This window comes from Coccinella septempunctata, chromosome 2, assembly GCF_907165205.1.
Source record: "Coccinella septempunctata chromosome 2, icCocSept1.1, whole genome shotgun sequence".
Lineage (NCBI taxonomy): Eukaryota > Metazoa > Arthropoda > Insecta > Coleoptera > Coccinellidae > Coccinella > Coccinella septempunctata.
The window spans coordinates 42,929,294-42,943,190 of record NC_058190.1 but is presented as its reverse complement, the minus strand read 5'-3'; the positions used below and the strand labels follow the sequence as shown (position 1 = coordinate 42,943,190).

General features: G+C 33.0%; 1 protein-coding gene across 1 annotated transcript; it reads left to right on the top strand.

Moving 5' to 3' along the window:
* The first annotated feature begins 11,666 nt into the window (after positions 1-11,666).
* On the top strand, positions 11,667-13,803 carry LOC123308138 (probable 3-hydroxyisobutyrate dehydrogenase, mitochondrial). The gene is made up of 2 exons (XM_044890687.1): positions 11,667-11,871; positions 12,905-13,803. Exons 1-2 carry the CDS (start codon positions 11,817-11,819, stop codon positions 13,792-13,794), a joined length of 945 nt encoding a protein of 314 aa, XP_044746622.1. The 5' UTR covers positions 11,667-11,816; the 3' UTR covers positions 13,795-13,803.
* The last annotated feature ends 94 nt before the right edge of the window (positions 13,804-13,897 follow it).

Here is a 13,897-nt window from a genome sequence, read left to right as displayed (position 1 = left end):
ATGCCTATCTATATTAAAAACAAATAGTTTCAGGAATTACATTACATAATAAATTCATGAAAATATACTGCTAGATATAGATATGTTTTGCATTGTTGCTTTCATCAAGTGTATAGAGTATTTTGAAAAAAATAAAATAAAGGTTGTTTTAAAAACCAAGACCTAAAAGGTAAAGTGCTACTTGAAAATTGTGGAAACTCCCAAAAATAAGCTATATTTGATTCACTGATATTGAATTTTTATACATCGAGATTGAAATAGCAAAAAACATTGCAACAACCATCTCAGCGGACAGAGAAATTCCAGGTTCGAAAATGACATAAAACTTTTTATTTTTGTACAGTGTCAAATGCTTTTACTGTCACTCAAATCCCTCGCCTACAGGATCCATGTTAATTTTAAATTTTTCTGAAATAAAAACCAAAGAAACACTATATGGATATATGAATGAGAGGCAGGTACTTCATGCTGGTGTTAAAGATGTGAATTAACTCGTCCATAAAGAGAGCAACTCCATGACAGTGTAAAATATATACTGTCGACGGATAGCTCTCTTTATTTTCGAATCATCAATTCCTCAAAATTCAGCCTTGTATCTGAGCTAGATCTGAAAAAAAACATAAACGCAAATTTGTGGAAAACCTCAAAAACGGGATATGTTAAAGGGTCCCATAGACATAGACGATCGATTTAAATGTCGGCGATATTATTTACGTATGAAAAAAGTATTCATGGTTCCAGAAAATTTTCCAAAAACTGCTACATGACAAATTCCAATATATACTTAATTTGAAATACATACTTACATCAACTTTTAGGGTTGAAAATTGAGGAATGAAACAAATAATTATCATACCTATTTTCGAATACCTAATTAGGTATAATATTCGGAACTGATGAAAACCAAAATATTTATTCAAACAATGAAACTGAATATAATATTACATGATTTGTAACTAATGCTTAGTTTTTGATAAAACAACTTCAGGAATACATTTCAAAAAAAATATCCTGATAAAAATCCTCTCAGCAGGAAAACGTTTCTTTTAATGAAATTTTCAATCCACGACATTCTTCTCGAACTTTTGTGAGTTATCTAAATGGCCATCCAGAAGGCGATGAAATATTGCATGGAATTTATATTCATTTCACTCACGTCATCAATTATTTTCAGATCTATTCCATTCAACCGTGTTTCAACAAATGATATTACCTTTCAAATACTTCAAATACAATAAAGCGCCGATTTGGCTTAGTTCTCAATAACTATTGCACTCACAACACAAAAACCATAAAACAAAGTTCACAGATATATTAGATTTTCGAATCGAATCGTCGAATAACGGGTGAACAACACAAACACTTTTTTCAAACGAAGGATATCCAATGGGTTCCATGTGAAATGGGAATAATAATGAATGTAAAATTCGTTTCAATGTTGAATTTATGTGGGTTTTGTTAAGCTAACTACTGCTTGTAATTATCGCTCATTTTCACCTGCATCTAGCATTGTTTGTTTTCCTTTTTAGCGCTAAGAGTATTATCGATACCTGGTTACCAGTTCTCTATGTCTTGAACTGATTTGAGGTGAAATACATTAGGCTCACCTTGTCTAGAAGTACTCCTGTAACATTTTCCGCCAATATAGGTGTTACTGCTGAGAAGAAATTGCATTTCAAATGCCAAAGACGCAACTTCATTAAGATTTTTGACACCATTTCGCTCCTTGAACCTTTTCCAGAAAAATATGCAAAACAGAATTTAATATTTTTTTTTAATTCAACAACGCATGTACAATTCTGTGAAAGCTTCGGGATAGTTCCACTTTTCGTTTAACAAAAGATGCACAATATTTTAACTGACCGACAAATTTGGAAATCCAACTGAATTGGAAATAATACCCCTTTAAGAGAAGAACAAAGAAAGTTAAAAAAATCTACACATACATATATGGAAGATCAAAAATCTTATCTCTGCTCTTATGCCTCCTTAATTTTGAAATGCTAATTGACAAATTGACTACTAGAACTAGAGCAATAAAGGTAAAACATTCAAGCTTAATAGTAGGTAAGAGGAGAATAGAAAATATTGAATATTTCGAAAAGTTTGAGAATAATAAAAGCAAAATAACTAGTCGAAGGTGAGAGTTATTCTCATCATTTATATTTGAATATAAGATGGATATAATCAGAATGCGTATTCATAAACAGTGTGCAAATATGAAATGTAACTAGTCAACCTCCATATTCTTTTGTTGTTATTAAACATTAGAACATCGCAGCTAAATCAGCAGTTCGACTACTGAAAGAGCTACCAGTCGATAATATTGAATGCATTTTCATTTTCTGACTCCATGACAACTATTATTATCAAGGTGTTCTTCATCTTTTGTAACATTCAGTGCGTTACATTGAAAAGAGAAAAATGCCTATTCGGATAAACAGAATATATTTTTTCCTGGCATGGAGAATTTTTTGGAATAATATTTTGTTACAAAAAATTCTATTTTAAAAATGAAATCAACAGCTTATTTATATCAAACTCTTTCTTTTCCAAATTTCCTACAAGCACTGTTCATTATATCTGTATACCTTGATACACCCATTGATATCAATGGGACAAATATTTGTCCCTGTGAACATTTTTAGTGAGAAAAAGCTTTTCAAATATTCATTATTCTATATCGGATTAATTTTTTGATGTAGTACTGATGTTGAAACCAATGCTTATAAATTATCTTCTGAAAATCAACACAAAAAATTTCATCGCCTCAATTTAATTCGGACACCATTGTGAACTTATCACAGGTAAATATTTACTGTTTACCGAATTACATCGGGATAAAACACTTGTACATACTAGGAACACTGTACTATCCGCATTTTCAGATATAAACCTTTGACTTGGGTATTTTTAGAATTTTATTAGTCTTAAGTCATCTCGTTCCAATGCAGATTCCAAGAAATTCGATTTTGCAATGAGTAATAGATGCACGTTGTATTTCTTGGAAGGTAGTATATGTAGGTGATATAGATCCTCAATGGATAAATCGATTCAGGCTTATCCATCATCCCATAATGAAGGGAATTTAAATTGGATTTTCCGGGAATACTGAATAACTCCGAGGTGAAAATTTTACCGAATGGAATAATATCATACTTCAATTCCTGAACTACTAAATGGCTAGGTACTTGATGATCAACCGTGTCAGCAATACGAATTTAGCTATACGACATGGGTCTATATAGCATATGATGAGGGTATAAAAGGAATAACTGATGTGGATTATAATATAAACTGAGTATTATAACCATAAAGTAGTTTTTGACTTTGACTATGATTTTATTACCCACAAAGCTCTGAAGTAATACTGAGACTAAGGAAAACTACACTTCGCTAAACAAGTATACAGGGTGAGTCTTTGACTCGTACAATTATTTTATAAGTAGATTCTCGAGGTGAAAAGAAACACTTTTTTCCTTTACCATTTTTCCCAAATCGGCCTTGATAAAAAGATAAAGTCATTTTAAGTTTTCATAATGAGCTGTGCCACCCCTACAAAAACTAGCTAAATCTGTGACAATACACATCTGTAGATCTTCTGAGCAGAGTTGTCTTCAGCCCAAATATCCAATTTTTCAAATTTTTGGTATTTTTATGGTACGTAATGGTCATAATGAGAAAAGTGGAAGACGTGGGTGATATCTTGTGTTCGAAAAAGATTCATCAAATAAATGAAAAACTATAATTCGAAATTCATTTCATTCGATGAAACCGTTTGTGAGATAGAACTAAATAAAACATTTCTGTTATGTGTTTCTTTTGACCTCAAAAATATACTGTACGTCTAAGACTCACCCTGTATAGATTTCCTGAAGTACCATTATTGAGCTATCCTTTTCTTAAAACGTTTCTGCTGTGAAGATTGGTTCATGAGAGTTAAATCCATAGTACCTACTATTTCTTCTTTTTATGTAGTTTATGACAATAAGATAGGTAGACAAAACGTATTTTCTTTTCAGTCGCCTTTTATTCGAGCAAGCGACATTGCTTTTGACATACCTACTTGGGGTACGATAAGGACGATATGATATCACTAAAAAATTCTTTTCTGTATTCGAAAAACCTAATTGCCAATGGACTTATTCAAATGACCTTTGTGTGAATATTATTCGTATATTTTATCTACATGCGTATATTCCAGCAATTCGAGGTTCGTTTAGCTGCGATAGTACCTAAGGTATATTCAATATGAAGCCCTATCAGGGAATTTGACACACTTAAAAAAATTGAAAATATCTTAGGGTCCGTATTGAATTGATATGGAATTGTCCTGGTTTTTTCTTGAAACGTGAAGTTAGCTTTTAAATACTTCTTCAAATCTATAACCAGGGCTGTAGGTACTTCTCACCCAACCATTTTTAAGCGAATTTCATTCCAATTGGATGAGTATATGTCTGTAACACCGAAACCATCTAGTTGATCTTTCCCTCAACAAACTTAACAGATTCTTTTTGACCCTCAACCTACCCAAGTCCTAAAAACTTTTCCTTTGGAAAAAACTTTTCATATGGCCGAATGGTCAATTTAATGGTGAGTTCCTATAAACTATATGCGATCCAAGAAATGAACAATACCATTAGCAAAACGCCATCTGCCTAAAGAATTGTTCTCACTACTTTGGGAATGAAATAGTAATCCTTATTTTTTATAAATTTTGAATCACCTTGTTCAGAATCCGTAATCCTGATAACTGAGAGAATAAAACACTTTCTTACTTTCCTAATCTTGGAGAGACCCATTCCAGGTTGAGAGATTGGCCAGATCTGAAAATTTAATTACAACTCTCAAATATACATTCTCCGTAGATAATAAAGCTTATCATTGTTTGAATTGTGATAAATTGAATGAAATGTTGCCCAACTTCTCATAAACAACTGTGAGCAAATATCGTAAAGCCAATATAATATCCCTATCAGCACAGCGCATTAGTTTTCTGTGGCCACAATCAGTACCTATTTTTTTTTTTTCATCTCAGTTTAATGCAAGACTAATTTCTGACTCGTTAAATCTATTTTCAAGCTTGCTTAAGATAAAACTAAACTTTGAAGGACACGAAAAACAATAGTGTTACCGTATTTATACAGGGTGTTAGGTAAATATGCTGCAGAAAGTCAAAGGGTTATTCCCTAGACCTAGACTATTCTTAGGAAGCGGTTTTTCAGAAATCATAAAAGAACAAAATATTCTCAGAATAGTCCATAGAGTAACCATTTCATCCCCATGACCTCCAGAAGGTTCATACATTTCTGTCACAAAAAGTAAGGGTTTCTATTTGAAAACTCACGTAACCTTTAGTACTCGTAGAGGGTGTATGACAAACTCTCCAATTATATACACAAAATAATGAATACCGAAGACAGGAATTTTGTGCACCAGACATGCTGGTTTTTGGCTTTTAGTTTGATTAATAAATAATCGTAAAAAAAAACATTTCAAATTTCAAAACTTCTCATGTCAATCATGAATGATTTAAAATCGCTTTCGTAGAAAAACTAATAGATTGGGAAGTATTTGTTATAAAGAAGATTTTTTTTCCAATTTATAACAGTTCCAAATCTCTTAATACTGTACTGAAGAGCTTTGGCTCCTGGTTCAAGATTATTGTTAAGTATGGACATTTTCACTCCTCTGAGGAAGTAAAACGCAAGTTTTTGATTGGGCAGTCATAAGAGTTTTATGTTCATAGTCGTGCAGTTTCGAATTTAGCGCACAATGTGTATTATTTATGGCACAGGTATTGTGATTATAAACTGCAGCTATTTCCCATTTTCAATGTATTGAGAAACACGTTTCTAGACGTGTCAAACAATAAATTCATTCGAAGTCGAACCTTTCAGAAGTGAATATCAAGTTCCCGAGAATCCCTTTTTCGCAAACAGTGAAAATCAACACATAAAATAATCGAATAAAGCAAAAGTGTATTTCTTAACTAAAAAAAAGTTCAGTCAACGAAGATTTTTGATACAAGGTTTCGGCATGCCCTATATAGCTAGATGTGAACGATATTTTTCATCGATTGAACAGAATAATTTTTCATTAGAAATTATTTCAATGGCTTACTTTAGAAATTTTGCACTAGCTGAGGGGTTAAAGCTGATTATTTTTTTCGTATATCATCATATGAATTCAGAAATGGAAATTGATTTTCCTCACGTAAAAAGTAAATCCATGGATCGATCTTGTAAAGAAAGAAACGGTCTTAAATTAAACCTCTGTTGCTTTGAGACATTATCGATTCAAATGTTGACGACAAAATTGAGAACTATTCCTTTTTAACTCGCAGAAGCTTTTGACTGGCTTCTTGGAAGCAGGGGTTGTAGAAATAGAATAGGTAATTGAGGATGCTATGAATGAAAACTGTCTAAGTTGATGCTCCGGTTTGGGTATAGAAAATTATTTTTGAGTATGATTAACATTTATCATGTTCTTCTTGTATGAGTATTTGAAATTATGTATTTTAGTTATTGAGTGTGAATATCTATTTTTTATGACTAAAAATCATTTAACAGGATGAGTATTCAATTTAATTCTCATGGTAAAAAAATTAACACCCATAACGATTAGGTAAAATTATTCAATATTAATTGATATTTATTTTTTATGCTAAACCGATTATAATTAGAACAATTCAGGAATAGTTGGAAGAAACGGAAACTTCAACAATATGTCTTCACATTCACCAGAATACGTGATAAATATGTAAGAATAGCGGAAATCAAAATGGACATCGAGAAGAACAGAATTCGTACGATGAGAAATTGTGGTGGTTTACCTTTATTGGACGCCGAGGAAACCATCCTTGATGAACTGAACACGGTGAAGAAAATGCTTTCCACCTGTACCGCTATAAAATACACTCAACAACACGTAGCTCAGTCGATGCATAAGTACTCCCTAGTGATGTCATATCTTATCAACTAAGCACCTGTAGTAGTGGGATTTTCAGGTGTCCCATCAGAATAGGAATAGGAGCAGTATGAAAATATGGAAAGTAGGGAAATAACCCTGGATTTCAATTAATATCGATTCGGACGCCCACAAAACTAATTCTGTAGTGGGATGCTTCCATATTCGCCATATTTTTTTTAGAAGACTTATTCTTCATCGCCAAAAGGATAGATAGGATCAAACCCTCTAAAATATGAAAATTCTTTCTTTCTTTTGAATAATCAAGAGAAATACAACAAATGGAAAGTCAAGATACTTTTTTGAAGGCTGATTCGAAAAGTTCTCTACGTAAATCAAAACTAACTGGCTTTGGCCTTAATTTTTTTGTAGCTGAAAATCGTTGTTGGCGTTGTTTGTGCTTCAATGTTTATACACAGGATAGAATAAATAGTTTAGAACAAGTTTAAGGGGTGATTCCTTGTCAAGATAAATTTTTTTTTGAGTAGCCCCTTCTTGAAAACAGTCCCCTGAAGATGGCACTGGAAAATCAATTTTTTTCTTGAGCAGTTATTCTATGGGAGCTAGGCAATACATTTTTTTTGTCGTGTTCCCTTATAAGTCATTATGATATCTACTTTCTAGGTGAATTCCAGCCTCATACAACTCACGATAGGTGCTCTTGATGAATTATTTTTTTTTTCAAAAATCGTTGTTATTTTTAGCTAGAAATTGCAAGGTACCGTTCAAAATGAAACAAGCTATCAAAAATTTATTTCTCAATGGAACCTATAGGTAACATGAACAAAGATAAAGTTTCTTGCGAAACAAAGTTTGGGGATATGGCTCTTGACTCTTTTATCGTATCCCTGGAAATTATAGGAGAGCACCACCAAAATTTTTTTGATTGCCTTCACGCTGGAAGAATATCATTTCTGTCAGTTTTCTAAGAAAAAATATTAAATTATTTTTCAGGTGCCATCTTTAGGAAGTTATATCTAATCAGGGGCTGCTCAAAACAAAATTATATGAAAGACGTCCTCACTATTCTTTGAAAGGAATCAGTGGAACCATTTGTTCTTTCATACCATTGAGTGCATTGGAGTATTAAACTCAAAACTAAAAAACATTTAATACTCAATGTTCATACTTAGTAACCCCTCATACTCGCAGGCAGGTATAGTATAACTGCAAGATCTATTTATCAATTTCCTTTGCTCCAATAGGAGTGACAAGGAAGTGGAGTTTGTAGAAAATTTTAAACCTCAGCTGAGTTGGTAATTTTTCCAAAACATTTCTGGTTGCAATCTGATGCAATCTTGTTGCAATGGTTTGTTACTGGGTCTATCAAATCAACTTATTGGCAGACGACAGACCTTGGTTGTTGTAATATAGTATGCATTTCAAATGGACTTCAAGGTATTTTTGGAGCCAAGGAGGAAACTATATGGACAATTTGCTAATACTTACTCTCAATATAATTTTAGATTGCTATTATATTAATTCAGTGACTAATTATTCTTCAAAATCTCACCTTTTTGGTATTTTTCATCTATGTATATTATCCCAGACTGTGAATTTCTCAGAATTCAATTAATCTTTCTTTGTCCGATTTTGTGAATTTTCGTTCTTTTTATAAGTATGGAATTAATCTTTTAGTACATATGACGATGAATTAAGTATCGATTCATCTAAATTTTTTCGTTATTTCCCAAGGTCATCATACTAAAAATAAAATGTGGGATTTTATCAATCTTATCATTGATTCGCCGATAATGAGAATTTTGTGAATATACCATATAGAGGCAATAGTTGGTAATCAGGAATTTATTATGGTTTAAATTTTAATGAATGGCGAATCCTGATGATACTTATTACGACTTATATCTCGGGAGGAATAAATATACTTTCTGAACATTATTCACATAGAGAAAGGGTCTCTGATTATTCATTCAGATTCACTACCAACTAATAAAATTAAAGATACCTACAGCGACTACACAGCAAGTCAGTGAAAAGTAACTCACAAAATTCATATCTTCGGTGTTCACTATTTTGTAGGAAGATGCAGATCAACTTCTCCTATATGATTGGGGAGTTTTTCCTGCACATTCTAACTTTTTGTGTCAGAAATAGAAGATAGTAAAAGGGATGAAGTCATTACACTTATTAAACACTTGAGAAGTGATTGTTGTTTCAGAAGTTTCATCGGTACTGGCCTTTTTCTTAAGGTGGTACACAATTATAATCACTTACCTATCTGAAATAAAATTCGCAATTTCAGAAATAAATAACATAGGTATTTATGTAATCGACAGTCTCTAATTTTAATCAATTCAAACATTTATTTCATTGAATAGGACGTATCAATGCTTTATTTCTGTAATTTAGATTTTTATTTCAGATGAGTCATTATCATTACCATCCTTGAGTATTAACTCAAATTTACTCAATAAGTTACCATGCACCTTACGAAAAAGGCACATTTCTCATAAAAATTCTAAAGTGTAGTTATGTCATTGACCTTAAAAATACATAAAAATTTGAATTCCTGCAATTCAAGAATTTTATCCATACAGTAAAAAACGGGTTGATGAAAAACCCCAACAATGACCAACAAGGTCCATAGATTTCTGGCATGAAAAATAGGATTTCTTTTTCAAAAGAACTCGCCATAGAGTTGATGAAAAACTTTTCAATAATCAATTATTCTTGGAAAGTTTCGTAGCTTTTAATAAAAATTTAACTGTTAAATTTTCTACAAAATATGAAGATATGGATGTGCGTTACTTTTTACTCACACGGTTTTAATACGTTATAGGTAGGTATGTATCTACCTAAAATTTCGAGATCGTTTTCAATAATTGTTAGGTACATATTTGAATACTTGATTGAGAGTTGAATTCAAGGTGTTTATTTCAGTCTTCAATGTAGCACTGCAATTAATGGGCAAAACAAAAACTATATCGATATATAGGCGTTTTTTTCTCAAACCTTACTTAAACTAAAGGGAATGAGGAAGTGGACGTGAATGACTACTTAGACTTAGTCAGTTTAATTTCAGTCTAATTTTTCATATTAAAAAGTGGAAAAATTAATTACAAATTCGAGAGATTTTTTCACTTTTCTATTTTCTTTCGAATCGGTTGAAATAGTGGTTTCAACCGCTTTTTAAAATAAATCTGAATGAATCTTGTGGAAACTTCCACACCACTTCTGATCCTTGATTTAAATACATCAAACAATGCCATAACTCTATTACACACATCCAACTTCATTTTTTTTCGAATTGCACCATTCTTATAGACTCGATGGTAAACAAAAATGTAAATTTCAACATAATAATGGTTATCAGAAGAGCAAACATTTATAAATCCCTCACGTTGAGAATGATGAGATAATTCTATTTATCATTTTATACGATTGTTACATTCACATAAACTACGTTCATGAATTAGAACGGTGAAAGACAAATAATTGAGATGAAAATAAATTTCGAAGGAAATCTGAACTTTCCATACCCAATAATACATCATTTGAAAAGATTTGATAATGCTATTCCCTATTCCCAACTCAAACAAACTAATACCTGCAGATATCAAGTCTTAGATAATTAGAGTACTTCTTAATTTCAAGTTATTCCTTAGAACACAACTATCCTACAATTCAACCCCCTTAAATATATCCTATATAAAAACTTATAGGTCTCTCATTCTACACAACATGTTTTCTAGTAATCTACGGAACTGCAGAAGTTGAAATTTGATTTGTAAATACAGTGACTAACGACACACCCTCTTTCAAAGTTCAAATAAAGTGGCTATCTCTTGAACCACTCGTTCGATTTGATGATTTTTTTGGTAACAGTTTTTTTGTATTGTTGCAATTTTGATTTATAGTTTCATGTGCACTCTGTAATAAATGGGCAGATGTATTTTCAACCGAAATTTGCAACATCCTGTAAAATGCAACAACTATATACTATGTATGGGGGGTGTCAACTTTTATGTCAAAATCAAGCCTCAATCCTTATGCTTTATGAAAGTTTTAAATCTTTATTATCTCTATTTCAGAAAATATACTATTTTTAAATCAATGGTATGTAAAAGTACTGAAAGCACATTGGAACATTGGAAAGCAAAAGTACCTACATTTTATCTCGTACATCTCAAATCTGGTGGAAGCATTAAAATTCCCAAAATATAATGGATTGTTATGCATTAATGATATTATCTTGCCATAATAATTACTACATTGAATGGACGTAGCATCGATAAATAATGTTCGCATTCAATTACTTGTCTGTTTTTTCTTTCTTGAAATATCTAGTCTTACTCTTCTATTATTTGCTTCTTATTTTAGGGCAAAATAATCAATAATGTTAACATTTTCAGCGAAATTTATCGTTTTATAGAATTTTTGTGGATTTCTTCTAATTTTCTGATTTATTTAATCACTTTTGTCTCTACTAACGAATCGTTATTATTATAGCTTTATTCTTTCATTATTATTTAAATTACCCAAGCCCAAGAAATAATATATTAGATTGCGAAAGTGATAAAATGACATAATATGAAGCTCTGAAACATCATGCAGTTGAGTGCAAATAAATTCTCGAACAATTTTATTTTCTAATATTATTCGCCCCACCTTACAAATACGCCACTGCGTCCGACCTTCAAAACATTCAAGAAAATCGAAATTCTGTTTTTGATTGATACTAGATAGAGGTTCATTTATACAGCAATAGGTCAGGCCACTGCTTTTGAAACCTCTCAACTACACAATAAGAAACCAGTTGAAATCATTAGAACCTGCGTTGATTTATTCTATTCCGAGTAGTGCAGTTGATACCTAAACCAGTGAACATGCTTAAAAGGGGATTGAAAATAGTTCAACATTCTTTTCAGAATGAAATAACCAGTGAGTTTTTTTGAGCCTTTTCCACTTTTGAATCTTACTTATGTGAGGTGAAATATTCAAAATACTGGATATATTTTTATTAGTTATTCAGAGCATAGCACATTCTTTTCGGATAAGCTGATGATTGGGAAGTCGGTAGTCGACCACTAAGTAATATGACTTAAGTCTTTATTTGAATGGATTTTTTTCATTCCATGCAAAACTTGACTCTGTTGAAAATTTTATGACATTCCATTTTTGGATGAAGAAAATTCCCAAAAACAGGACATTTTGTGCATCATTTTTAATTCTAGACTGTCTATGCTTATTTAATATACATAACAGGCAGTGGCGTAGCGTTGGATGGGTGCAGTTCCGAGAATATGCCAATCTTCTGAAAATCATTATCAGTATTGTTTCCAAATTTCCATATGCATCTTTTGATTGCACATATTTATTTATGAAGGACGCTTGAATGCCGGTCTAGCAATAGTAAGCAATAAGGATCTCATACCAGCCCTGAATACTCCTACGCCAGTCCTTCTTAGGGTGGGCAGGGGTGGTTTCCCTTTCCTTTCTGCTCAGCATCGTATTGCATGTTTTCTCGATGCTCGAGCTGTTCTTTATCATCTCGTCATCAGAGATACCCAGGCTATCTGATTCCTAATTATGCCATTACCCGTACTTATACCTTATTCCCTTGATATTCTTAGAATGACCCTATGGGCTGGTCTGATCTATCTATCACAAAATGAAGGGGTATGACATCTGTAATGATCTCTAATGTCTTATTGGGACTCGTTTCTCATAGCTCCACAGGCTAGCCTTTGTATTCTATATCGAGGGTTTACCTAGTACTGTTTCGACTTGCCTTGGTGTGCCAGACTAAGTGATTATTGGTCTCAAAATCATGACATAAATCCATCGCAGTAGTTTTAGATTACATCCCAAAGTTCTGACAGCCAGTCTTCTGCATGCCCCTTTATTTATGTTATACATGATAATTTGCTATTATTGAGTTCAGAAAGGATCACACTGTATTTCCTCTTTTCAGGGAGAAATGCCAGTACTATCGGTTTCATCGGAATCGGTAATATGGGTACACATATGGCTGGTCATTTGGTGAGGAAAGGTGAAAAGGTGAAAGTATTCGACATATCGAAAGCCGCAGCCGAAACAGTAAAAGGCGCTCATGTTTGCTCATCCCCAATTGAGGCGGCGCAAAATTCCGACATCGTTTTCACAATGTTGCCAAATGGGGAAGTAGTGAAAAAAACATTATTAGACGAAGGGGTTCTCGAGTCAATCCCAAGAAAATCTCTACTTGTGGACAGCTCTACAATAGAACCGAAAGTATCGCAAGAGTTGTTTAAAATAGCCCAAGAGAAAGATGTGAGGTTTATAGACGCTCCTGTCTCCGGAGGAGTGACTGGTGCGGAAGCCGGAACTTTAGCATTTATGGTAGGAGGAAATGCAGAAGATGTCGAATACGTTAAACCAATACTGCTTCATATGGGCGCCAGAGTTTTCCATTGCGGTAAAGCAGGAGCCGGACAAATTGCCAAACTTTCCAACAACTTGATCCTCGGTGTCTGTATGATGGGAGTTTCCGAGGGTATGAATCTTGGGATCAAAGCAGGCTTAGACCCAAAAGTACTCCACGAAATAGTTAATGTTTCTACAGGAAGATGCTGGTCCTCAGAAACTTACAGTCCAGTGCCTGACTTATTGCCAAATGTGCCTAGTTCCAATGACTACAAAGGCGGATTCAACATTAGACTGATGTCCAAAGATTTAGGACTTGCGGAGGCTACAGCAGTGAACTGCGAGGCTTCAGTTCCGCTAGCTGCAACTGCACATCAAATTTATAGAGCCCTTATCAGTAACGGATACGGCGACAAAGATTTTTCTGTAATTTATAAATTCTTAAGAGGCAATAAATGATTTACGAAATATAGGTTTTTTCATTTCAAGGTTGGCTGCACTATACACTTCATTGTTCAGTTAACTGACCAGCAGAACGTTGTCTTATTGATCACCGTAAGGC

Coding starts and splice junctions, on each gene's coding strand:
- LOC123308138 (XM_044890687.1), top strand. CDS start 11,817: ATGCTTAAAAGGGGATTGAAAATAGTTCAACATTCTTTTCAGAATGAA. Junction 11,872..12,904: donor TTTTCAGAATGAAATAACCA/GTGAGTTTTTTT, acceptor TCCTCTTTTCAG/GGAGAAATGCCAGTACTATC.